The 27,888-nt window shown below is 41.4% G+C and overlaps 1 protein-coding gene and 1 long non-coding RNA gene across 10 annotated transcripts in view; both read left to right on the top strand.

Moving 5' to 3' along the window:
* Positions 1-19,344, top strand: part of LOC127002737 (methylenetetrahydrofolate reductase-like) — a 41,307-nt gene extending 21,963 nt beyond the window's left edge. For 3 of the 9 annotated variants that reach the window (XM_050868832.1, XM_050868839.1, XM_050868840.1), the window contains exons 5-15: positions 1,255-1,389; positions 2,536-2,717; positions 3,583-3,905; positions 7,748-7,903; positions 8,198-8,294; positions 9,026-9,157; positions 10,230-10,328; positions 12,626-12,799; positions 13,359-13,481; positions 13,953-18,544; positions 18,648-19,344. In XM_050868832.1, coding sequence (XP_050724789.1) covers positions 1,255-1,389; positions 2,536-2,717; positions 3,583-3,905; positions 7,748-7,903; positions 8,198-8,294; positions 9,026-9,157; positions 10,230-10,328; positions 12,626-12,799; positions 13,359-13,481; positions 13,953-14,186 — 1,655 coding nt within the window. In that variant the 3' untranslated portion in view covers positions 14,187-18,544; positions 18,648-19,344. Of the gene's footprint in view, positions 1-1,254; positions 1,390-2,535; positions 2,718-3,582; positions 3,906-7,747; positions 7,904-8,197; positions 8,295-9,025; positions 9,158-10,229; positions 10,329-12,625; positions 12,800-13,358; positions 13,482-13,952 lie in introns of all 9 variants that reach the window. The other 6 variants (XM_050868837.1, XM_050868833.1, XM_050868835.1 and 3 more) reach the window with 6 other exon arrangements.
* On the top strand, positions 10,348-12,075 carry LOC127002738 (uncharacterized). Its single transcript, XR_007756493.1, has 4 exons — positions 10,348-10,503; positions 10,945-11,085; positions 11,233-11,364; positions 11,660-12,075. It is a non-coding gene; the product is annotated as an uncharacterized LOC127002738 (long non-coding RNA).
* Positions 19,345-27,888: the final 8,544 nt, after the last annotated feature.

Raw genomic sequence — 27,888 nt, 5'->3', positions numbered from 1 at the left:
TGAGGGGAATTCTACCACTTCTATCATTTTTCCTTTTTGGGGGTAAGTTTTACAAGCTCTTTTTTTCATTGTTTTTATATTTACCTTCATGGTGCAGTGGTTAGTGTCTCTGACTATGAATCTGTGGGCCTGGGTTTGAATCCCGACCTGAGCTGTTGGTGTGCATTGACGAGTCTGACCCGGCTCGCATGGTGTGGGGGCGTGGAGGTGGCAGGGGGTGTGTGACTGCGTTCTGTGGTGTGACCCGCCCTGTCGCCCCCACTCAACACACCCCCACACCCTCGGGCAGGATGTTTATGTTGGTGTGCAGCCCACGCAGACGACAGGAGCCAACAGGACAGAGATGAACACTACCACCAAGTGCAGATATAGTGTATGCTCCCAATTTTATTCATTTATTTATTTTTTTACAACAAAGGCAGCTCAAGGGGACAAAAAAAAGGAAACAATAATCCAAAAAAAAAGCCCGCTACTCGCTGCTACCACCCTTGGCCCCTATATTTCAAGTCCTCTCCCTTGTCTCCCCTCCCCCATTTGCTCCACTTCCCTGCTCTTTATCACAACCGAGAGAGCCTGGGTTCGATTCCCGGGCGGAGTGGAAAAATTTGGTTGGCTTTTCCGATACCCTACGCCCCTGTCCACCCAGCAGTGAATTGGTACCAGGTATTAATCGGGGGTTGTGTCCCGTCTCCTGGGATCTGTTACCTTCTCCTATAATTCCTTCCCCTTCTGTCTCTCTCCGGCATATGACCACAGATGTTGCGCCGACTAACAAAACTTTCCTTTTTCCCTGCTCTATATCTCTCTCCCTTCCTCCAGTTACTCATATTCAGTTTCCCTTTTCTCCCTTCCTCCTTGTTCATATAACCCATTCTCTCCCTTCTTTCCTTCATCAGTTTCCCTTTATCTCTCTCCCTTCCTCCCTTCCTCCAGTTATTCATATTCAATCCTCTCCCTTTTCTCCCTTCCTCCATAGACAAGTGGTAAAGATGACTCTATGGTTGTATTATAAGACACCTTTGCTTCTCATATCAGCTATTTCTAAAGATCAAAGAGGGGGGCAGTTGGGTGCTAATGAGTGTTTCTTCAGGTTCATGGTACAGAAGAAGGGTCAAACTACCACCAGGGTCGTAAACGTAATCTTGGAAATGCCCACAACTCCTACGAAAGCATTGTAAAATATGTGTTCTTGGGCGGCGAAATGTTTTATAATGCGACCCTATGTAACCTCCTCCTCTCTCTCTCCTCTCCCAGGCGCTGCGCTCAACTACTGTGGCCTTGAGACTATGCTTCACATGACGTGTTGCAACATGACAAAGACGGAGATCTCCCGCCACCTCCAGCGCGCTAAAGAAGTTGGTATTCGCAATATTTTGGCATTGAGAGGGGGTGAGGATTTTATGTCTTTCCAATTACTGCCCTGAAAATATCTTGTTCATATATAAAGATTGTGTGTGTGACATGTTGAAATTTCTGTTATTTATAAATTGCCAAATATACTCTTAGAAAATCTGACCTTCCTAAACTGTGATGTCTTCGACCTCAGAAAAAGGAGAAATTATAATGTTAGTGAATAATGAACAGGTATTTCTTCCTTTCAAAATCTACTTATGGCCATTTGGTATATGTCTTTAACCCTCCTTGTTCTAATATACCCTGGGGGGCTTCATGGTGCAGTGGTTAACACACTCGGGTCACAACCGAGAGAGCCCAGGTTCGATTCCTGGGCGGAGTGGAAAAATTTGGGCGGCTTTTCCGATACCCTACGCCCCTGTCCACCCAGCAGTGAATGGGTACCAGGTATTAATCAGGGGTTGTGTCCCGTCTCCTGAGATCTGTTCCCTTCTCCTATAATTCCTTCCCCTTCTGTCTCTCTCCGGCACATGACCACAGGTGTTGCGCCGACTAAACGAAACTTTCCAACTTTCCTGTAACGCTCCTTGTTCCAATATTTCCCCCCACACACCTGGAACAATTTTTACTTTCGTTCTTATATGGATCTGTGTTGTGAGAATTTTCTTTATAATTTTGCTTTTCCTTTGATCTCCTTTCTATACTGTGAAGAACAGGACACACACTTTTTCTTTGGTCTTCCTTTTATATTATGAAGAACAGGACAGAACAGGACACGCACTTTTCCTAACTACTAAATCCTCTTCAACACACTGCCTCTATTTCTTTGGCCTCCCTAATGCTATAAAGAGCAAGGCAAACAGGATTAAGAGCTTCATTAAGGAGAGGAAACCATTGAGCATCACTAACCACTAAATAAACTGTCTGCCTTTTCAACACACTGCCTCTATGTCTTCTGCAGCCTTCCTAATGCTATAAAGAACAGGGCAAACAGGATCAAGAGCTGCCTGAAGGAGAGCAAACAGTTGAGCATCACTAACTACTAAATCCTCTTCAACACACTGCCTCTATGTCTTCTTTGGCCTTCCTGATGCTATAAAGAACAGGGCAAACAGGATCAAGAGCTGCCTGAAAGAGAGCAAACAGTTGAGCATCACTAACTACTAAATTCTTCCTTGCCAGATCCCCACAACAGTGCCGAGGACTGGGTGGCACCGGATGATGGGTTCAGCTACGCCGTGGACCTGATCCGCCACATCAGGAAGGAGTTTGGGCATTACTTTGTGTTGTGTGTGGCCGGCTACCCCACCGGACACCCTGAAGCCACGTCCTACGAAGATGACTTGATGCACCTCAAAGAAAAGGTATTTACATGCTTAACCCAGTAGCAGCGGGGATCATGTTTCTTAATGGTCCCTCTAAGCGAGAAAAATGAGAAAAAATCATCACTCACACAAACCATTTCATAAAATATATCAAAATATTTGTGATCAGTTTATGTATCATCTATTTGGGGGGTTTATATCATGGCACAAATTTGGCCCGTCGCTGCTACATGGTAAAGCCACAAATTTGGCCCGTCACTGCTACCGGGTTAATCCTGTTCTAATCTAATCATGATGCCTCAGGGGGCTTTGTGGTGCAGTGGTTAGCACACTCGGCTTACAACTGAGAGAGCCCGGGTTTGATTCTCGGGCAGAGTGGAAAAATTCGGGCGGCTTTTCCGATCCCTACGCCCCTCTCCACCTGTTCCCTTCTCCTATAATTCCTTCCCCTTCTGTCTCTCTCCGGCATATGATCACAGATGTTGCGCCGACTAAACGAAACTTTCCAACTTTCATGACGCCTCTGTAACCAATTCTGACCCTCTTCCAACTGCTCTTACTATCAACTGTTTGCAGGAGCAGTACCAGTGGGCTTTTTTGTTACTTACTTTTTGTCCTTTGATCTGCCTTCCTTAACCCGTCCACTGCAATTGGCACAGATTTGGCCTTCACTGGTAGCCTGGTAACATATACTCCCAGGTCTTTCTCTGCCTCTGTGGTGGATAGTGGAGTGTGTCCCATGTGGTATTGGTGTGCTGGATTTCCCCTCCCAAGGTGCATGATTTTACATTTTTTTCATTGAATTGTAGCAGCCACTTTTTGTTCCATTCCTGTAGCTTGGTGATGTCTTCTTGTGGGAAATCCGCAGTCAAGGGGTTAAGTACCGTATATTTTGTTCCTCCAGGTTGATGCGGGTGCAGACTTCATCATCACACAGCTGTTCTTCAAGGCCGAGACCTTCATCAAGTTCGTGAATGACTGTCGGGCCATCGGCATCGAGTGTCCCATCGTGCCCGGCATCATGCCCATTCAGAGTTACGAGTCCCTGCGCCACATCGTGAAGCTCTCCAAGCTGGACGTGCCGCAGGACATCATTGACGTGGTGACGCCGCTCAAGGACAACGACGAGGCCATCAGGAACTACGGCATCCACCAGACGTGTACGCTGGTCAAGGAGCTCTTTGAGGCGGACATGGCCCCCGGGATACACTTCTACACCCTCAACAGGTGGGCGGAGGGATGGGTCTAGTATTACTGCTGATGGATATCGTGTTACCTCCTTCCTGTGTCTAAAACTTTCAAGGGAATATTAAGTCCCCTCCTTTCTATGTTTTAAGGTTTTCAAGAGGTGAGTATTGGGAGACCTCTGGAACTATATTTGGTCATCTCTTTTTGGCTTCATAATCATTTCTTATATGAGTGTAGTGAACTATAACTAAATTTGGCTTCATAATCTTTTCTTACATGAGTGTAGTGAACTATACCTAAATTTGGCTTCATAATCTTTTCTTACATGAGTGTAGTGAACTAGAACCAAATTTGGCTTCATAATCATTTCTTGCATGAGTGTAGTGAACTAGAACTAAATTTGGCTTCATAATCATTTCTTACATGAGTGTAGTGAACTAGAACCAAATTTGGCTTCATAATCATTTCTTACATGAGTGTAGTGAACCAGAACTAAATTTGGCTTCATAATCTTTTCTTACATGAGTGTAGTGAACTATAACTAAATTTGGCTTCATAATCATTTCTTACATGAGTGTAGTGAACCAGAACTAAATTTGGCTTCATAATCTTTTCTTACATGAGTGTGGTGAACTAGAACTAAATTTGGCTTCATAATCTTTTCTTACATGAGTGTGGTGAACTAGAACTAAATTTGGCTTCATAATCTTTTCTTACATGAGTGTGGTGAACTAGAACTAAATTTGGCTTCATAATCTTTTCTTACATGAGTGTGGTGAACTAGAACTAAATTTGGCTTCATAATCATTTCTTACATGAGTGTGGTGAACTATAACTAAATTTGGCTTCATAATCATTTCTTACATGAGTGTAGTGAACTAGAACTAAATTTGGCTTCACAATCATTTCTTACATGAGTGTGGTGAACTATAACTAAATTTGGCTTCATAATCATTTCTTACATGAGTGTAGTGAACTATAACTAAATTTGGCTTCACAATCATTTCTTACATGAGTGTAGTGAACTATAACTAAATTTGGCTTCATAATCATTTCTTACATGAGTGTAGTGAACTATAACTAAATTTGGCTTCATAATCTTTTCTTACATGAGTGTAGTGAACTAGAACTAAATTTGGCTTCATAATCTTTTCTTACATGAGTGTAGTGAACTAGAACTAAATTTGGCTTCACAATCATTTCTTACATGAGTGTAGTGAACTAGAACTAAATTTGGCTTCATAATCTTTTCTTACATGAGTGTAGTGAACTAGAACTAAATTTGGCTTCATAATCTTTTCTTACATGAGTGTGGTGAACTATAACTAAATTTGGCTTCATAATCTTTTCTTACATGAGTGTAGTGAACTATAACTAAATTTGGCTTCATAATCATTTCTTACATGAGTGTAGTGAACTATAACTAAATTTGGCTTCATAATCATTTCTTACATGAGTGTAGTGAACTATAACTAAATTTGGCTTCATAATCTTTTCTTGCGTTGACAGAACTATTATTTAATCTGACCATCTCTTCTTGGCTCCTTAATCTTCTATATATGTATGCAAGATAAGGATGTTTTTCCAACCTTGTTTGTCTGTCTTTACCATAAAAAAGCTTGTTTATCATGAGGCACAAGCTGCTGCTGACTACAGTGTTCTTTTTGGTTTCTTAATCTGTTATCTCTAAGCAAACATAGGACTTTTTATTTGCCAGTTGCTTCTATCTCATTTTTTCTTCTTAATCTGTTATTTATGCAAGAGCAGAAATTTTTCATTTTTTTTCTTTTTGTTCAGCCTTTGTGTCTTCACTCTGTTAATTGCGCAAGAGCAGATTTTTTTCATTTTTTTCTTTTTGTTCAGCCTTTGTATCTTCACTCTGTTAATTGTGCAAGAGCAGAAATTTTTCATTTTTTTCTTTTTGTTCAGCCTTTGTATCTTCACTCTGTTAATTGTGCAAGAGCAGAAATTTTTCATTTTTTTCTTTTTGTTCAGCCTTTGTGTCTTCACTCTGTTAATTGTGCAAGAGCAGGATTTTTTCATTTTTTTCTTTTTGTTCAGCCTTTGTGTCTTCACTCTGTTAATTGTGCAAGAGCAGAATTTTTTCATTTTTTTCTTTTTGTTCAGCCTTTGCATCTTCACTCTGTTAATTGTGCAAGAGCAGGATTTTTTCATTTTTTTCTTTTTGTTCAGCCTTTGTGTCTTCACTCTGTTAATTGTGCAAGAGCAGAATTTTTTCATTTTTTTCTTTTTGTTCAGCCTTTGTGTCTTCACTGTTAATTGTGCAAGAGCAGAATTTTTTCATTTTTTTCTTTTTGTTCAGCCTTTGTGTCTTCACTCTGTTATTTATGCAAGAGCAGAAATTTTTCATTTTTTTCTTTTTGTTCAGCCTTTGTGTCTTCACTCTGTTATTTATGCAAGAGCAGAAATTTTTCATTTTTTTCTTTTTGTTCAGCCTTTGTATCTTCACTGTTAATTGTGCAAGAGCAGAATTTTTTCATTTTTTTCTTTTTGTTCAGCCTTTGTGTCTTCACTCTGTTAATTGTGCAAGAGCAGGATTTTTTCATTTTTTTCTTTTTGTTCAGCCTTTGTGTCTTCACTCTGTTAATTGTGCAAGAGCAGGATTTTTTCATTTTTTTTCTTTTTGTTCGGCCTTTGTGTCTTCACTGTTAATTGTGCAAGAGCAGGATTTTTTCATTTTTTTTCTTTTTGTTCAGCCTTTGTGTCTTCACTGTTAATTGTGCAAGAGCAGGATTTTTTCATTTTTTTCTTTTGTTCAGCCTTTGTGTCTTCACTGTTAATTGTGCAAGAGCAGGATTTTTCATTTTTTCTTTTGTTCGGCCTTTGTGTCTTCACTGTTAATTGTGCAAGAGCAGGATTTTTTCATTTTTTTATTTTTGTTCGGCCTTTGTGTCTTCACTGTTAATTGTGCAAGAGCAGGATTTTTTCATTTTTTTTATTTTTGTTCAGCCTTTGTGTCTTCACTGTTAATTGTGCAAGAGCAGGATTTTTTCATTTTTTTTCTTTTTGTTCGGCCTTTGTGTCTTCACTGTTAATTGTGCAAGAGCAGGATTTTTTCATTTTTTTATTTTTGTTCAGCCTTTGTGTCTTCACTCTGTTAATTGTGCAAGAGCAGGATTTTTTCATTTTTTTATTTTTGTTCAGCCTTTGTGTCTTCACTCTGTTAATTGTGCAAGAGCAGGATTTTTTCATTTTTTTTCTTTTTGTTCAGCCTTTGTGTCTTCACTCTGTTAATTGTGCAAGAGCAGGATTTTTTCATTTTTTTTCTTTTTGTTCGGCCTTTGTGTCTTCACTGTTAATTGTGCAAGAGCAGGATTTTTTCATTTTTTTATTTTTGTTCGGCCTTTGTGTCTTCACTGTTAATTGTGCAAGAGCAGGATTTTTTCATTTTTTTATTTTTGTTCAGCCTTTGTATCTTCACTGTTAATTGTGCAAGAGCAGGATTTTTTCATTTTTTTCTTTTTGTTCAGCCTTTGTATCTTCACTGTTAATTGTGCAAGAGCAGGATTTTTTCATTTTTTTTCTTTTTGTTCAGCCTTTGTGTCTTCACTCTGTTAATTGTGCAAGAGCAGGATTTTTTAATTTTTTTCTTTTTGTTCAGCCTTTGTATCTTCACTGTTAATTGTGCAAGAGCAGGATTTTTTCATTTTTTTTCTTTTTGTTCAGCCTTTGTGTCTTCACTCTGTTAATTGTGCAAGAGCAGGATTTTTTCATTTTTTTCTTTTTGTTCAGCCTTTGTGTCTTCACTGTTAATTGTGCAAGAGCAGGATTTTTCTCATCCACCTGTTTGTGTCTACCATATAAAATCTTGTTTGTTATGAGTCACAGAGCGCTGATGACTGTATCGTTCCTCCCAACAGAGAAGTTGCCACAACCGCCATCCTCAAGCAGCTGGGTCTGTGGGCCGCTGCTCCCCGCCGGCCACTGCCCTGGCGGATGGCGGCCAACCACAAGCGCAGTGGAGAGGATGTCAGGCCGATCTTCTGGGCCTCTCGACCTAAGGCTTATGTGTTCAGGTGGGCTTGTGGTTCCTCTTCTACCTTTGTCATGTTTAGTTTTACCTTGTGTGTTATGTTTCTGTGCATATCTATAGACATCAGCAAGACTCCATTATACTCTGTCCAGCAAGGGAAGGGGATAGGTCTATGGTACCACACCATGAAAATAGTGACCCATACGACAGCGACTCGGAGACAGACAGTGGCCCATGAGATAGACAGTAACTCATTGGATCAACAGGAATATCTTTGTTCACTATAGAAATACACACTCAACACTACACACTCAACCTGGTATCTGATCTCCAACAGGACGCAGCACTGGGATGAGTTCCCTAATGGCCGGTGGGGCAGCTCAGAGTCTCCTGCTTTTGGTGAACTGAAGGACTACTACCTCTTCTATCTCACGGTAGGATGGAGTCTTTGCAGCGTGGAGTCTTGTTCTTGAGCTCTGAAGTGTCATTGCCATTGTACTTCCTTTTCTGAGTCTCTTAACCCAGTAATAGCAGGGATCATGTTTCTTAGTGGTCCTTCCAAGCGAGAAAAATGAGAAAAAATCACCCCTCACACAGACCATTTCGTAATATATATCAACGCATTTGTGATCAGTTTATGTATCATCTATTTTGGGGGGTTTATATCTGTCGCTGCTACACGGTAAAGCCACAAATTTGGCCCGTCGCTGCTACTGGGTTAAAACTATTCCTACTTAACACAGTTTATGAAGAAAGATTCATTGATGGCTCAGAAACTAGGACTTCCCTGAAATGTCAATGCCGATATATTTTCTTATCCTGCTTTCATTAGATATTTCCTCCCCAACACTGTATATGAAGAAAACTCATTGATGGCTCAGAAACTAGGACTTCCCTGAAATGTCAATGCCGATATATTTTCTTATCCTGCTTTCATTAGATATCTCCTCCCCAACACTGTATATAAAGAAAAACTCATTGATGGCTCAGAAACTAGGACTTTCCTGAAATGTCAATGCTGATATATTTTCTTATCCTCTCTGCTTTCATTAGTTGTTTCCTACCCAACACTGTATATGAAGAAAAACTCATTGATGGCTCAGAAACTAGGACTTCAGGCAACAGTGATATTTAAGCTTCTCACACGTTTTCTTCTCCCGTTCAGAGCAAGAGTTCCAAGGAGCAGCTGCTGGCCATGTGGGGGCAGAGTCTGGAGGGCGAGCAGGATGTATGGGATGTGTTCCATGCATACCTCACCGGCTCCTGTAACCCCAAGACTGGCAAGAAGGTCACCAAGGTAAGAGATTGTAAAAAAGACGTGTGCATAATTAAATAATCTTAAAACTGGACACCATACAACATGCCCTTTGGTTAGATTATTTACACTGAACACAGGCCAAGGCGACAGAGATGAGCACTAAGGCCATGCTCAGCTATAGTGTCCTCTGATGTAAAAAAAAGGTGAAGTAAGGGAAAATAAGAACAAAAAGAAGAGTAAAGATAAAATTGGGGACGTTACAGCTGCACATGGCCTTAGTGCTCATCTCTGTTGCCTTGGGTCTTGTTCAGTGTAAATACTCTAACCAAAGGGCATGTTGTATGGTGTCCAGTTTTAAGATTATTTAGTTGTCTGGAGCATAAGTGAGAGTCAGGGTCTGGGAATGTGCACTTCATGATGTTAATAGATCCAGCACAGTAGGATGAAGTGGTATTATTAAGTCTTCTGTAATGCAAGTGAAAAATGGGGTGGATAATGTACACTTTCGAATATCAAGTACTATAACAACAGTCTTTTATTGTGCTAGCAGGCTTTTTTTGTTTCTTTTTTTCTTTCCTCTTTTTCCCTTGAGCTGCCTCCTTTCATGTAAAAAACAACAACAACAAAAAACAGTATTATAGCAAAACCAAATTGTCGAGTCTGTTTTGGCGTTGGCTCCGGCTGGTCCTTTCCTCCCTTCTGCTCTGCCACACAGTCCCAACACCTGTTTTTTCCACTCATATGTTACCTGTGGTTAACGTGTGAGAGGAAGAGATAGGTGTTGGGACTGTGTGGCAGAGCGGAGGAGAGGAAAGGACCTGCGAGAGCCAGCGCCACAATGGACTTGCCACTTTGGTTTCACTATAGCAGAAAGTAAAAAACTTCAGAATGTAGTCCACTTCAATGTAGAATCTTCTTTGACTTTTATGGTGTCCAGTTTTGAGATTACTAAGTCACCTGTGTGTATGTTAGAGTTGAACATGGGCTACGAAGGTAGATTTTATATCGTTAACCAACCACTTTAACATGTACATTGTTGTAGGAAATGGGAAACATAGGATTGTAGTCAGTTTCAAAATAGAATAGTCTTTTATTGTTGTGGTGCTTCCAGGTTCCATGGAACGATGATGAACTCAGCGCAGAGACAACACTCCTCACAGAAAAACTGGCAGACTTTAACAAGCGGGGAGTCCTGACCATAAACTCTCAGGTGGGTTGTGTGCCTTTGGAGGTGTTAAATATGGTTGTTTTCCTTACTCTCATGAGCTGCGACCCCACCCCTCCCATTGTGCCATTCCTGAGTGAGTGACATAAACCCTAACATAGCCCTGATCTGTTTCCTGACCATAAACTCTCAGGTGGGTTGTGGGCCTTGGAGGTGTTAGGTATGGTTGTTTTCCTTATCCTCATGAGCTGTGACCCCACCCCTCCCATTGTGCCATTCCTGAGTGAGTGACATAAACCCTAACATAGCCCTGATCTGTTTCCTGACCATAAACTCTCAGGTGGGTTGTGGGCCTTGAGGTGTTAGGTATGGTTGTTTTCCTTATCCTCATGAGCTGTGACCCCACCCCTCCCATTGTGCCATTCCTGAGTGAGGGACATAAACCCTAACATAGCCCTGATCTGTTTCCTGACCATAAACTCTCAGGTGGGTTGTGGGCCTTGGAGGTGTTAGGTATGGTTGTTTTCCTTATCCTCATGAGCTGTGACCCCACCCCTCCCATTGTGCCATTCCTGAGTGAGTGACATAAACCCAAACATAGCCCTGATCTGTTTCCTGACCATAAACTCTTAGGTGGGTTGTGTGCCTTTGGGGGTGTTAGATATGGTTGTTTTCCTTACCCTCATGAGCTGTGACCCCACCCCTCCCATTGTGCCATTCCTGAGTGAGTGACATAAACCCTAACATAGCCCTGATCTGTTTCCTGACCATAAACTCTCAGGTGGGTTGTGGGCCTTTGGGGGTGTTAGATATGGTTGTTTTCCTTTTCCTCATAGGCTGCGACCCCACCCCTCCCGTTGTGCCATTCCTGAGTGAGTGACATAAACCCTAACATAGCCCTGATCTGTTTCCTGACCATAAACTCTCAGGTGGGTTGTGGGCCTTGGAGGTGTTAGATATGGTTGTTTTCCTTACCCTCATGAGCTGTGACCCCACCCCTCCCATTGTGCCATTCCTGAGTGAGTGACATAAACCCAAACACACCACACCCCTGATCTGTTTCCTGACCATAAACTCTTAGGTGGGTTGTGGGCCTTGGAGGTGTTAGATATGGTTGTTTTCCTTACCCTCATGAGCTGCGACCCCACCCCTCCCATTGTGCCATTCCTGAGTGAGGGACATAAACCCAAACATAGCCCTGATCTGTTTCCTGACCATAAACTCTCAGGTGGGTTGTGGGCCTTTGGGGGTGTTAAATATGGTTGTTTTCCTTACCCTCATGAGCTGCGACCCCACCCCTCCCATTGTGCCATTCCTGAGTGAGTGACATAAACCCTAACATAGCCCTGATCTGTTTCCTGACCATAAACTCTCAGGTGGGTTGTGGGCCTTTGGGGGTGTTAAATATGGTTGTTTTCCTTACCCTCATGAGCTGTGACCTCACCCCTCCCATTGTGCCATTCCTGAGTGAGTGACATAAACCCTAACATAGCCCTGATCTGTTTCCCCAAGTGAGTCAGATTGTAGACCAAGGCATCACCTGTCAATCAGTTTAATTGCATGGCCATGAGAAGTGCACTCAGACTTACACTTCCAAGTTAAAACATTCGAGTGGAAGCTTATTCTACTTGAGTATGAAATGGCATACGAGGTACCAACTTCAAATTATTTTAGTGTCTTTTTGAGATAACTGCAGTGTTGATTTATTATTCAGAGGCTTTCTTCAGTATCAGACCTCTCTTTCGGCCACTCCTTACTTTTGTCTGTTATGGGAGCAGTGAGTAACAGGATTTTTTTTTTTTTCTCTGCACTCTTTTTGTTGCCCTTGAGCTGTCTCCTTTGCTGTAAAAAAAAATAAATAAATAAATAAATAAATAAATAATAATAATAATAATAATAATAAATAAAAAATCTTTGGAGCTAGAATGGCATATACAAAAGGCAAACATATACTACTGTCTATTCCGCCTAATTTGAGAACACTTCAGGATAGTAGCTCCATTTTCATCATCATCATCATCATTTCGTTCAACGTCCGTTTTCACTCTTCCTGAGCCGGTGGGACGCTTTATGGCTCTCCTCCATTCTACTCTGTCTTCTGCCTGATGTTTATCCAATCCCATCAATGCCAAGTCTTCCTGTATACACCTCCACATTTTCCTAGGTCTACCAACTGGTCTCCTTCCTCTAATCTCTCCACAACTCCCAGCACTGTATCCTCACCTACTCTCTTTATATGTCCAAACCATCGGAGTCTTATTTTCACCTAAGGCTAAACAGAGTACACACCAAACAGAAGAGACATTGGTGGCAGAATCTTACCCTTGAGTATTCCCTTACAGCCCAACGTTAACGGTGCCAGCAGTGAGGACCCAGTGGTGGGCTGGGGAATGCCGGGCGGCTACGTGTACCAGAAGGCCTACCTCGAGTTCTTCACCTGCCAGGAAAATGTGGACGCTCTGCTCAACGTCCTGCCGCTCTTCCCTCGCATCAACTACCACATCATCAACCGTAGCGTGAGTACCTGTCATTGTAGTAACTGTAGGGATTGCCCGACAACTACTTATTAAAACCAGCTGACTGAGTGAATGAAGGCTGGGAAGCGATTGACTCTATTCTTCGCTGCCTATTGCCACTTCCTTGCTTATGTCCAAGCTATAGTCTTCCAAATATGCCGAGGCCGGTCTGCGTAGGCTCCCGTGGGTCCTTTCCTCCCCTCTGCTCTGCCACACAGTCCCAACACCTATCTCTTCCTCTCATATGTAAGCTATAGGTAACATATGAGAGGAAAAAATAGGTGTTAGGACTGTGTGGCAGAGCAGAGGGGAGAAATGGACCCGTGGGAGCCAACGCCAAAACGGACTCGACAATTTGGTTTCACTGTAGCTCAACACAGTACAGTATTCAGTAATGTATTCAGAACAAAGACAACCACACATACAAGACCATTAGCAACGACTACTTTACCACAATCATCATCTGAATAATTGAACAAGTGACAGGTAGACAGGGGCTGTGCAAGTAATCAACCACTCAGGATATTCAAACAATTTTTTCCACGTTTTCCTCCCACAGGGTTCGGCAGACTTCAGTAACTGCCACAAGCACCGGTCAACTGCCGTCACTTGGGGCGCCTTTCCGGGGACGGAGATCATCCAGCCTACCATCGTGGACCCCGTCAGCTTCAGGGCGTGGAAGGTAAGGCTGCTGGGAGGAGGAGGAGGAGAGGAGAGGAGAGGAGAGGAAGGGAAGGGAAGGGAAGGGAAGGGAAGGGAAGGGAAGGAAAGGAAAGGAAAGGAGAGGAGAGGAAAGGAAAGGAAAGGAAAGGAAACAAGAGGAGAGGAAAGGAAAGGAAAGGAATGGAATGGAGTGGAGAGGAGAGGAGAGGTAATGACAGGAAAGGAGAGGAGAGGTAATGAAAGGAAAAGAGAGGAGTGAAAAGGAAAGGAAGGGAAAGGAAGAGGAGAGGAGCCAAGTAACACAACCACCTTCATTCCAACTGTTCATCATTCTATTTGGGATAAGCTAAAGTAACACAGCCCCTTGCATCCCTTCTGCTCATCCTTTCTTCCAGTATAAGGTAAACAAGTAACAACCCCAGCATCCCAACTGTTCATTCCTCCTTTGGCATAAAAAGACAAATAACACAACCTCCATCTTCTCACCCAGGACGAAGCATTTGGGCTATGGGAGGAGCAGTGGGGGAAGCTGTACCCTGATAACAGCAAGTCGAGGGAGATCATCCAGCACATCACCGGCAACTACTACCTCGTCAACCTCGTGGATAATGACTACCCGAAGGAGTCTTGTCTGTGGGACGTCCTGGAGTCAATGTTTGCCTGGAGGGCGCTGCGGGAGGAGAAGCCTTTAGCGGTGGCCTCCAACTCCATGCCTCTGTGTTGATCTGAAGAGTAGCACAAGAAGGGTCGCTCTCCTAGTCCGCCTCGTTGCCTTCCGTGGAGCTAACAGAGTACAAGGTGTGAATGGCTAGTTTTTCGCAGTAGTGTTGTATGTTGTGATATGAGATGAGTTGGTAGATTTCCGCAGGGGAAGATAAAGTACCAGATGAATCTTAACTCTGACTGGCTAGTTTTCGTGTAGTCTGTCCCGCCTAAGGTGAGAACATGTCAGGAAAGTAGCTCCTTCTATAGGTGACAGAGGAAGGACGTGGCTGCTCTGGTGTTGGTAATTGGTGGACAGTTGATCCGAGAAGGGTTGGGCAAAATCTGACTTCAGGTAGGAGGGTATCAGGCAGGGCTCCTCTGATACATTCTCACCTTAGACTAAATAGAGTACAGTATGTAGTGAGTTTTGTATGAGGGGTTAGTAGTCGGTGGGCCATTTATGCTGAGTCAACAGATCTCTGCAAGGAAGATAAAAATAGCAGACATCTAAGCTACGACTGGCTATTTATTTTTAGTACGTAATGACTTTTGTATGAGTGATTAATAGCCTTTGATTTCCGCTGAGTCAACTGAAGGGAAAACAAAAGCAGCGGACAAGTTTAAGTGTTATTGTGTCGATATCCGTGACCGGTTTGATTTTTTTAGTACATAGTGACATTTTACGAGCGGTCAGTAGCCGGTGCCTTGTTGACACAGTGAAAGATCTTGGTAAGGAAATCAAACGCGGCGGACAAATCCAAGCGTTGGCATGTGGATATCTGTGACCAGTTAGAGTTTTTGGTAGGTTTTGAATTTTCCGTGAGTGGTTAGTGTCTGGTGCTGTTTTGACGCAGTGAAAGATCTCTGCAAAGGAGGTAAATGCAGCAGACAAATCTAAGCATTGATGTGTGGATATCTGTGACCGGTTAGATTGTTTTAGTAGTTACAGACTTTTATATGAGTGGTTAGTAGCCGGTGCTGGGTTGACGCAGCGAAAGATATCTGCAAAGAAATCAAATGCAGCAGACAAATCTAAGCATTGATGTGTGGATATCTGTGACCGGTTAGATTGTTTTAGTAGTTACAGACTTTTATATGAGTGGTTAGTAGTCAATGCTGGGTTGACGCAGCAAAAGATATCTGCAAAGAAATCAAATGCAGCAGACAAATCTAAGCATTGATGTGTGGATATCTGTGACCGGTTAGATTGTTTTAGTAGTTACTGACATTTATATGAGTGGTTAGTAGCCAGTGCTGGGTTGATGCAGCAAAAGATATCTGCAAAGAAATCAAATGCAGCAGACAAATCTAAGCATTGATGTGTGGATATCTGTGACCGGTTAGATTGTTTTAGTAGTTACTGACATTTATATGAGTGGTTAGTAGCCAGTGCTGGGTTGATGCAGCAAAAGATATCTGCAAAGAAATCAAATGCAGCAGACAAATCTAAGCATTGATGTGTGGATATCTGTGACCGGTTAGATTGTTTTAGTAGTTACAGACTTTTATATGAGTGGTTAGTAGCCGGTGCCGTATTGACGCAGTGAAAGATCTCTGCAAGGAAATCAAGCGCAACTGACAAATCCAAGCATTGATGTGTGGATATCTGTGACCGGTTAGATTGTTTTAGTAGTTACAGACTTATATGAGTGGTTAGTAGCCAGTGCTTTGTTGACGCAGCAAAAGATATCTGCAATGAAATCAAATGCAGCAGACAAATCTAAGCATTGATGTGTGGATATCTGTGACCGGTTAGATTGTTTTAGTAGTTACAGACTTTTATATGAGTGGTTAGTAGCCGGTGCTGTGTTGACGTAGTGAAAGATCTCTGCAAGGAAATCAAACGCAATTGATAAATCCAAGCGTTGATGTGTGGATATCTGTGACCGGTTAGATTGTTTTAGTAGTTGTTTGACTTTTGTATGAGTGGTTAGTAGCCGGTGCCGTATTGACGCAGTGAAAGATCTCTGCAATGAAATCAAATGCAGCAGACAAATCTAAGCATTGATGTGTGGATATCTGTGACCGGTTAGATTGTTTTAGTAGTTATTTGACTCTTATATGAGTGGTTAGTAGCCGGTGCCGTATTGACGCAGCGAAAGATTTCTGCAAAGGAGGTAAGGGTAGCAGATGAACATTAGGGTTGATGCAGGATATCTGTGACTGTATATTTTTTTGTAGTAGCGATTTTTCCTTGAGTGGTCAGGAGCTGGTGCTGTGTTGACGCAATGGAAGATAAAAGCAGCAATAGATATAAGGATTGATGCAGGAAATATGTGACTGGCTAGTTTTTTTTATGTAGCGATCTTTCTACGGATGATTAGTCGCCAGAGATGTGTGCTGAGTGAACAGATTTCGAAGTGTTAGGTAACAGTAGGAGAGAAATCACAATGTTGCTGTGTGGATATCGGTGAGAGGCTAGGTTCTTGTAGCACCGATTTTTCTACGAGACATTAATACCCAGTGATTGGTGCTCAGTTAGTGGAAGTTGAAAATCCTCGTACTTTTTATAAGACCGACGACTTGCTGCATTTTTTAAAGTCTTCCCTCTTTTAATAATATACAGAAAGACAGATGTAGTGAGACAATTCCAACAACTGATTAATGGATGTTGTCATAGGTCGTAGGCTTTTAATTAAGACTAACGGCTACCCAGTGATTGGTGCTCAGTTAGTGGAAGATCTGCAAAGGGAAAATAAAACCAGACTAGACAATTTTAAATGCTGATGTGTGGATTATCTTAACACTATTTTTTTGCAGTAGTGATTTTTCTACAAGTGACTATTATGTAGTTGGTGATCCGTGCCAAGTCAGTTGAGGATCTTTTTACATAGATGGATCCAAACATGTCTTCTATGGCTATCCGTGAAAGGCTATTTTTTTGTAGTGGAGACTTTTACGAGCGACTGTTAGTAGGTGATCAGTGCGAAGTGAGTTGAGGATCTTTTTACATAGATGGATCCAAACATGTCTTCTATGGCTATCCGTGAAAGGCTATTTTTTTGTAGTGGAGACTTTTACGAGCGACTGTTAGTAGGTGATCGGTGCTGAGTCAATTGAGAGTCTATGCAGAAGTTGGAAGTAGCCGAACAGATCCAGTGTCTTCTTTGGCTATCCGTGAAAGGCTAGTTTTTTGTAGTGGAGACTTTTATGAGTGACTATTTGAGTGAATCATTAATCTATCATTTATCATCTATGTAGTTATTGACTCTTAACATCAATGTCTCGTGTCTGCCTCGATCTCTTTAACCTGGTAGGAGTGAGGATCATGTTTCTTAATGGTCCCTCCAGGCGAGAATAATGAGAAAAAATCATCACACACAAACCATTTCATAATACATATCAAAGCATTTGTAATCAGATTATGTATCATCGTTTTTGGGGGGTTTATATCATGGCACAAATTTGGCCCGTCGTTGCTACACGGTAAAGCCACAAATTTGGCCCGTCGCTGCTACCAGGTTAACATCTATGTCTCTCTTGTCTGCCTTAATCTCGTTAATATCATCACTGGTGCCGATTCAATTGTGGATCTTTGCAGAAGTTGGAAGTAGCCGGACAGATCCAAAGTCTCATCTCTGGCTATCCCTGACTTGCTATTTTTTTTGCAGTATTCAGTTTCTTATGAGTGATGTTTGTTGAATCAGTTTAGGATCTTATTATATGGAAGGTGGAAATAGCCAAACCAGTGATGCCAGATTGTCCAACTCAGCCTCTTATATTTATCGATTTCCGACCCAAAAACTGTCTCCTGGGCCCCAGTAACGAGATTAGTTTATATCTATCGTTAAAATCGTTAATTCCTGATGTTTTTTGGCAATATAGTTAAGGACCAGAAAATGGAAAATACAATATGCTGAGTACTATATTTGGGCATCGGTGAGCCAAATAGATCCAGAGTTTCATTTCTGTATATTTGTGAATGGCTGTTTGCGTGCTGTGAGTAAGCGAGCGAGAGAGTGAGTGATTGGTAAACGTAATCAGGACTGTTTGATTTATTTTGCAGTAAGGAAATTTCTATGAGTAATCAGTGGTCCTTCTTGTTTAATGTCCATATTTTCCGTTATGGGGTTGGACATATGAGTAACCAGCAGTGGTTGATACGTACGGAGTCGACCTCTTAACCAGAAATGCAGAAGTAACGAGACATATCCACAGGTTGACCAGTGGAAATTCTTGTACTTTTTATAAGACGGACACCTTGCTACGTTTTTGAAAGTCTTCCCTCTTTTAATAATATACAGAAAGACAGAAGTAACGCGACATATCCACAGGTTGATCGGTGAAAATCCTCGTACTTTTTATAAGACTGATGACTTGCTATGTTTTAAAAGTCTTCCCTCTTTTAATAATATACAGAAAGACAGACGTAGCGAGGTTGATCGGTGGAAACCCTCGTACTTTTTATAAGACTGACGACTTGCTATGTTTTAAAAGTCTTCCCTCTTTTAATAATATACAGAAAGACAGACGTAGCGAGACATATCCACAGGTTGATCGGTGGAAATCCTTGTACTTTTTATAAGACCGACGACTTGCCACATTTTTTAAGTCTTCCCTCTCTTAAGAATAAAGAAAGACGGAAGTAGCGAGACATATCCACAGGTTGACCAGTGGAAATCCTCGTACTTTTTATAAGACTGACGACTTGCTATGCTTTAAAAGTCTTCCCTCTTTTAATAATATACAGAAAGACAGACGTAGCGAGGTTGATCGGTGGAAATCCTTGTAGTTTTATAAGACCGACGATTTGCTACATTTTCTAAAGTCTTCCCTCTTTTAATAATATACAGAAAGACAGACATAGCGAGACGATTCCAACAGCTGATTGATGGATGTCGTCATAGGTCGTAGGCTTTTAATTAAGACTAAGGGACTTGCTAGTTTTTTTATATTTTTTTTATAGTACTGTAATGATATTTCTACAAGTGATGTGCTGTTATTTGAGGATCTCTTTACACAGATGGAAATAACCTGACAGATCCAAAGTGTTTTTAATGTCTCCCCCTCTTTTAATCCGTTTCTTTAAGGTATTTATGTATTTTTTCGTGTGTAAGTTCTACCCGATTTGGAGTAGAGGTAGGCAGTTGTAGTTGTGAAGTTTTTGTTGTACTTGTAGTTGCCTAATTTTTAAGCTATTTATTTGAAGAGGAGAAGAATATACATGAAACTTGTGATGCAGTGATTTATTCTTGACCAGAGAGAGAGAGAGAGAGAGAGAGAGAGAGAGAGAGGAAGAGAATGAAGAAGTGAAAAAAATATGGACTGAAAAAGAGAGATGAAGGATTAGAGAAAAGGAGAGAGAGAGAGAGAGAGAGAGAGAGAGAGAGAGAGAGAGAGAGAGAGAGAGAGAGAGAGAGAGAGAGAGATAATAAGAAAGGAAGAGAATGAAAAAGTTAAAAGATATGGAATGAAAAAGAGAGATGAAGGACTAGAGAAAAGGAGAGAGAGAGAGAGAGAGAGAGAGAGAGAGAGAGAGAGAGAGAGAGAGAGAGAGAGAGAGAGAGAGAGAGAGAGAGAGAACAATAAGAAAGGAAGAGAATGAAAAAGTGAAAAGATATGGAATGAAAAAGAGAGAGAGAGAGACTACATCAATCATCTCTATCATCTATGTAGTTATTGGCTCTTAACATCTACAGCTTTTTGTCTGCCTCAGTCTCGCTAATATCATCGCGCTGGTTACTATAATCTAATCCCTAATTTAATATCCTCACCCTTTACCTCACTCAAACCTTTCCATCGCCACAATTTCTCCGCATTTTTGTCAACTTTCACAGCTTATAGGAAGGTTACCAGGGCAGAAAGTGATCCCAGTAATCTCACAGCGACACACACACACACATACACACACATACACACGAGACAGCCACCCACGTGTACACATACTCAAAACGTACACGGAATGAGATAAAAAAAAGAGACATCTAAAACGGGAGGGAGAGAGGGAGAGGGGGAAGGAGAGGGTGCCGGTAAGGGTAGACAGACAGACAGACGGACAGGTGACACACACACACACACACACACACACACACACAGACACACACACAGAGCCAAAGTGCCGGTAGGGGTAGACAGACAGACAGGCAGACAGGTGACACACACACACACACACACACACACACACACACAGAGCCAAAGTGCCGGTAGGTGTAGACAGACAGAGAGACAGACAGGTGACACACACACACACACACACACACAGAGCTAACGTGCCGGTAGGGGTAAACAGACAGACAGACAGACGGACGGACAGGTAACTCCTTCCGACCGCCGTCATGTAATATAGTCTCCCCTTGAAGTGAAAGACGAGGCAAGGCGGAATAGAAAATGGGAAAGTTGGTTACCATCTCGACCGTGGTTACATGGATGTGTGTTGCTTGCCCTTAAGGATAGATATTGTACAAGGAAGTAATGCGTGGTAAAATAGGAATAGGAAGAAATTATATAACTTGTAGGTCCCACGCTTTTTTTTTTCTATTATACTTTATTTTATTTATTTATTTATTTATTATTGTTTGATGACTGGAAATCGCAGCTGGTCACGTGTTTTATTCCTCTCTCTCTCTCTCTCTCTCTCTCTCTCTCTCTCTCTCTCTCTCTCTCTCTCTCTCTCTCTTTTTCTCTTGTCCTTCATCTCATTTGTCATTCCATATCTTTTCACTTCTTCATTCTCTTCCTTTTCTGTTGTTCTCTCTCTCTCTCTCTCTCTCTCTCTCTCTCTCTCTCTCTCTCTCTCTCTCTGTGTGTGTGTGTGTGTGTAGGCTAACGGCAAAGTGCTCCGTCTGCCCCATCCTTCATGACTGAGACACGGACAAACAGACAGACATAGACAGAGACAGACAGATAGATAGACACGCTGCTAGAGACACGAGAACCATATATAGACCAACAAACCAAGTAAGAAACAGATAACGAGAGACGAATTAACTATAACAGACACACACTTACACGTAGACAGACAAATAGATACACAGACAGACACATATGGTTGGAGAAACTGGGGACCAGAGACAGACCAACAGACAGACAGATAGACAGAGGGACACGTGGATAGATAATAATTGTTATACGCTAATTTTTCTGTTTGTTTTTGTCTGTCTGTCGCTTTAGCAAACATTCCATTTTTCAGTGTGTTTGTGTGTGTGTTCGTAAAATTATAGGTTTGTATAGACTTGAGGGCACAGGCGAGCACGATTATTTTATTTTAGTATTTCAAGCAACACTCTCTCTCTCTCTCTCTCTCTCTCTCTCTCTCTCTCTCTCTCTCTTGAATATGCGAGTATTAAAATTATTTGCTAACTTTTGCGCTGAAGAGATGAACGAAGCATTAGAGATATAAATCAACAGATAAACAAATGAAAACGTAAATTTGTATGATATTAAATGTAGGATATTGCCATTTCGCGCGAGGTTAATACTCAAATTGTACTGTATTTTGGTTTCTGAATGCCGTTTAAGTCATAACCAATAGCTAACCTCGAGGATGATTGCTACAGTAAATTCAAGATCCAAACTCACTTCTATTCGTAAAGCACTATGTTAACTTCTTGCTAGGGAGAAGAACGAGGCGTGAGACATTCGAGCGATAAATAGATGCATAGAAGTAAAGCTTATGAGTGCGTAGGAAGGTAAATTCATGCAGGTGTCGATGAGAGGCCGTGATTTGAAGGCATGCAGAACGACCCCTCTCCCAGAGCCAACGGGGAACAGAACGGTACGGAGGAAGGCGTAGCGGGCGAAGGAACACGGCCGGGAAATGGATAATAAAGCTGCCATATTCAATTCATCATCTTTATTGACGGAACTTTACATACAAAAAAGGAATAGTAAAGCTGATAATAGAGCTGAAGAGGATCCCGTAAAATTTCTATCTTATAACGGAATCAAAGTTTCTCCACGCGCTAAATGGATAATAAGGTCACTATATTCAATTCATTATCTTTATTGACGGAACATTACATACAAAAAGGAATAGTGAAGCTGATAATAGAGCTGAAGAGGATCCCATAAAATTTCTATCTTATAACGGAATCAAAGTTTCTCCACGCGCTAAATGGATAAAAAAGTCACAATATTCAATTCATTATCTTTATTGACGGAACATTACATACAAAAAAGGAATAGTGGAGCTGATAATAGAGCTGAAGAGGATCCCGTAAAATTTCCCCCATAACGGAATCAAAGAGTTTCTCACGCTAAATGGATAATAAAGTCACAATATTCAATTCATTATCTTTATTGACGGAACATTACATACAAAAAAGGAATAGTGAAGCTGATAATAGAGCTGAAGAGGATCCCGTAAAATTTCTATCTTATAACGGAATCAAAGTTTCTCCACGCGCTAAATGGATAATAAGGTCACTATATTCAATTCATTATCTTTATTGACGGAACATTACATACAAAAAAGGAATAGTGAAGCTGATAATAGAGCTGAAGAGGATCCCGTAAAATTTCCCCCATAACGGAATCAGAGTTTCTCACACGCAATATCACTCTTCTTAGGCTAACATTACAGCGCACCGGTTCTATAACGAATCATGACCTATATTTTTGAGGTCTAGACAGTATTATTAAGAACTGTGTGTAATATAACGAAATCAAGAAGTCTTCCACACAATATATCACTATTCTTCAGACTATTATTACTGCGCACTGGTTCTATAAAGTCTAGTAAAAATATTACTCGACCTATATTTGAAGTCTAGACAGTATTACTTAGAACTCTGTGTAATATAACGGAATCATAAGTCTCCCACACGATATATCACTGTTCTTTAGGCTATCATTTCTACGCACTGGTTTTAAATAGTGAAAATATTACCCTCAGACCTATTTTTTTAAAGTCTAGACAGTGTTATTAAGAACTTTGTGTAATATTACGGAATCAAGAAGTCTTCCATACGATATATCACTGTTTTTAGGCTATCATTTCTACGCACTGGTTTTAAATAGTGAAAATATTACCCTCAGACCTATTTTTTTTAAGTCTAGACAGTGTTATTAAGAACTTTGTGTAATATTACGGAATCAAGAAGTCTTCCATACGATATATCACTGTTCTTTAGGCTATCATTTCTACGCACTGGTTTTAAATAGTGAAAATATTACCCTCAGACCTATTTTTTAAAAGTCTAGACAGTGTTATTAAGAACTGTGTAATATTACGGAATCAAGAAGTCTTCCATACGATATATCACTGTTCTTTAGGCTATAATTTCTACGCACTGGTTTTAAATAGTGAAAATATTACCCTCAGACCTATTTTTTTAAAGTCTAGACAGTGTTATTAAGAACTTTGTGTAATATTACGGAATCAAGAAGTCTCCCACACGATATATCACTGTTCTTTAGGCTATCATTACTGCGCACTGGTTCTATAAAGTTACAATATTACCCTCATGACCTATTTTTGAAGTCTAGACGGTATTATTAAGAACTCTGTGTAATATAACGGAATCAGAAGTCTCCCATACGCTATATCACTGTTCTTAGGCTATTACTGCGCACTGGTTCTGGATAAAATATAACCCCCACGACCTACTTCTGAAGTCTAGTAGTTGTAGTAATAGTAGTAGTAGTTGTAGCAGTAGTAGTAGTAGTAGTATAGTAGTAGTAGTAGTAGGGGCGGAAGAGCATTAGGATACTTCCATCATAACATCGGCCGTTGAACCTCAGCACACACGTCACTTACAACAAACACATTGACAAACAGGAAAATGCCCCAAGTCGGAAGCAGTATTAGATAAGCTCTTATATACACACCACTACTAACACAAGCGGTTGGGGCTTCGAGGCGGCAAAATATAGGCTAATAAGGGTGCATCGCATTTCCCTTCTGATTAGTCCCGTGAAAATGACCGAGAGATGCGAAAAAGCGATTTGTGGGGCATTGTGCATATGGGAAATCATTTAACTGGGACCGAAAGCTAGTGCGAAGGCCGAAACGGTGGAGATTTCATGCATTACAGCGAAATACGGTGTACATCTTATGAAGTATAGGCGAGAAAGTCCATCTAATCTTAATGTTGTTATTATTAAACGTACCGAGAAACAGAAAGAAGGGGAGGGAGAGAGGGAGAGACATATATATAGAATTTTTTTTTTCTTTTTTGATATTTCGTTGGGGATAGACAGATGGAAAGAGGGAGAGACAGAGGAAGGGGAAAAGGGGGGTCAGGAAGAGAGGGAGAGGGAAAAACAGAGACTACGACCATTTCTCAAGGTCACACAGGGAAGATTAACTGGGTTTTTATGGTCGTTTCTCCCGTTGAAGGTAGAGAAGTCGTGTAAAGCCCCGTTCATTTGTGACAAGTTGGTTCCCACGCTCCACGAGGGGGGGGGGGAGTTTTATTGGGGTCTTGGTGTCTGGCCGACTGTCTGGGACATTCGGCCACCATGTTGTGCTAACCCTCACGACTCCAGACTCCTGTCACGACGTCGGCGCAGCATTCGGCAAAAGTCTCAAGACCTCTTTCAAGACTTGCCCGACCCTTTCACATCAACACATGGACCAGAGTCGGCACAGTGTGAACGGGGCTTAAAACTATCACCAGCGTCACGAAACTGTCCATGAAAATCCCAGCAACTTCTACGAGCGGCTTCTCAAACAGGCGAACTGAAGGGTCGGTTCGTTTAAAAATATGGACTTCAGGCCTAAAATATCAGGAAAGCGGGTCAAGACGTGTACGCCAGCTACATTATACGCCTTCGTGGTGCAGTGATTAACGTGCCAAACTATGAATCCACGGGCCCGGGCAGTCTGCATGAAGTCCACCCAGCTGTTCATCCTCCCTTTCGGGCTGGTCGATAAATGAGTACCTGGGGAAATGTAAACTGTAGTAACACGATGGAGATGAGTACCGATCGAGGCCACGCCCCTCTATTGCGTATGCCTTAACATTTTCATTTTGCAACGTCCAGCCTTACATTTTGAGGCTTCGAGGCGGGATAATGAACTGTCAGCCAAGAGAGTCCATCAAACCTCAGATCATAAGAGTATTAGTGAAAAATGTTGAGACGTTCGCCACTATAGCTTGCAAGGGGCGCCCACCGTCATCAGTTTTGGTCATTCTTTACTAAGTCTTGTCTTTCTTAAGGAGCCGATACAGAAAGCCAATTTATAAGAGAGTCGGTGAAGGAACTTTCGTGTTTTGTTTTAATTACGTACCTTTATAAGTCCTCTTTATAACACACACACACACACACACACACACACGAGGGCAAGGACTGTGGATAACGTAGAAAGGGGAGGAAAGAGAGAGAGAGAGATTTACATAGATTTACATAGAAAATCAGACCACACAGACCCCATGGTCCAGACTTGGTGGTCTGTCCTTAAACCTAAGTGATTTTACATTAATCAGAAGACTCCAAAACGTTGCATTTCTACTCTAGTTGATATTAAGTTGAAGGAAGTGACGGTCGAGCTTTTTTTGAAGGTCAAAAATTGTTACACTGGACCACTGATGGTGGAAGCTTATTCCATTCTCGCACTACAACGTTGGTGAAGAAAATTTGGTGCAATCTGAATTTACTTGTCACATCAGTTTTTACGCATTGTTCCTCGTGCGCAAACTGTCATCGATCATAAACAATGTTGATCTGTCTACATTCGTGAAACCATTAAGTATTTTAAAACATTCGATCAATTTTCCTCGGAGGCGACGTTTCTCAAGAGAGAACATGTTAAGGATAGAAAGCCTTTCTTCGTAGGATTTGTTGCGCAAGGAAGGGATCATTTTCGTTGCCCGACGCTGAACACCTTCTAATTTAGCAATATCCTTTGCATGGTGGGGAAAACTGTACCGCATATTTCCATTCCAGTCTGGTCTGAAAAACTGTTGTAGAGCGAGTATTACATCTTTATTCTTGAATACAAAGTTTTTTTTAATGAAGCCCAACATTCTGTTCGCTTTATTTGCTGCATCGATGCATTGCTGTGAGAATTTGAGGTTTGACGCGATTTTGACCCCCAAGTCTTTGACGCATTGAACGCTTTTGAGTTTAACGCCGCGCATTTCGTATTCGAACTTCTATATTTCGTTCCAACTTGAAGGACCTGGCACTTGTCTACGTTAAGGCAGGGCATTCCATCTCCCATCTATCCGACCAAATTTTTTTTTGCAAAATCTCTCTTGCTTTTTGCCTGTCTTTCCAGTGAGAAACCGAGTTACCAATCTTTGTGTCGTCTGCAAATTTACTAATGCGGTTATTGAGTCCAACATCCACGTCGTTGATGTAAATAATGAAGAGCACTGGGCCAAGGACCGAGCCCTGAGGGACGCCACTAGTGACAGGCGCCCACTCTGAGTTAAATCCGTCAATCACTACTCTTTGTTGTCTGTTGCTCAACCAATTCGCGATCCATTGGTTTACTTGACCGTCAATACCTATTTGCTTTAATTTGTAAAGTAATTTATGATGCGGACTTTATCAAACGCTTTCTGAAATCAAGATAGACTACGTCCAGTGATTTGGTTACGTCATAAACAGTGAAGAGGTCGTTATAAAAGGTTAATAGGTTTGATAGGCAGGATCTTTTGTTTCGAAGCCATGTTGTGAGTCCCCAATCAATGAGTGGCTTTCAAGGTAACTCTCTAATTATGCCCTCAAGTAGCTTACCTACAACCGAAGTTAGACTAATGGGCCTGTAATTACCTGGTACTTTTTGTCTCCTTTCTTGAAAATCGGTGTCACGTTAGCCTTTTTCCAATCTGAAGGGACGATGCCTTGTCGCAAGGACATATTGAATACGGTTGTGAGGGAGGAGAGTATTTCGCTCTTCGTTTCTTTCAGCAGAGTTGGATATACTTTGTCAGGTCCAGGACTTTTATTTGTTTTAAGTGAATGGAGAGCTTTAAGGACTTCATCGGTTGTTATTTCAAAATTAGGCAATGCATGCTCGAGATTTACAATAGTACTGGTGTTGGTGGTAGCGAGAGGAAGACTGTTAGTATTAAACACCGAGGAAAAGTAATTGTTTAAGAGGTTTGCAATGTGTTGGCTGTCAGTCACTAGTGCACCGTCGCTGTTTGTTAAAGGTCCAATACCACTTTTGATCGCCTTTCTGTTGTTTATGTAACTGAAGAAAGATTTCGGGTTATTTTACAGTTGGCTGCAATATTTTCTTCATATCTACGCTTTGCCTGACCTACTAGTCTTTTTACTCGTCGCCTGGCATCATTATAGAGTCTAATGTTCTCGGGCGTGCTTTGTTCTTTCTTTAACCTGTAAAACAATTTTCTCTCATTGACTGATTGTTTAATTTCGCTATTAAACCACGGTGGGCTTTTATTAGTGTTAATTCGCTTCTCGCACAAGGGGACGAATGTGTTCTGCTGAGTGAGTAAGTGATTTTTGGCTTAAGGTAGCCAGGCTTCCTCTACGTTGCCGTCATCTGATAGTTGTATTTCTGTTAGTTTTGTCCATTGTCAGTTTCTACGAAGTTAGCTCTTTGAAATTGGGCACCTTTACTTTATTTTCAGTCACTGATGATTGAGCTTTAATGTCGACGCGCACTAATTTATGATCGCAAGAACCGAGGTGTTCTCCTACCGTGACACTACTGACAAGGTTATCTTGGGTTATCTTGGTTATCTTGGGGAGAGAGAGAGAGAGAGAGAGAGAGAGAGAGAGAGAGAGAGAGAGAGAGAGCACAATGACAGTAGAATAATAACAAAGAATAACAAAACAAGGAGAATAGGAAAAGAAATAAA

Source organism: Eriocheir sinensis, chromosome 24 (genome assembly GCF_024679095.1).
Source record: "Eriocheir sinensis breed Jianghai 21 chromosome 24, ASM2467909v1, whole genome shotgun sequence".
Classification (NCBI taxonomy): Eukaryota; Metazoa; Arthropoda; class Malacostraca; order Decapoda; family Varunidae; genus Eriocheir; species Eriocheir sinensis.
Note: the sequence above shows the minus strand (reverse complement) of the source record. Positions and strands in the feature narration are given on the sequence as shown.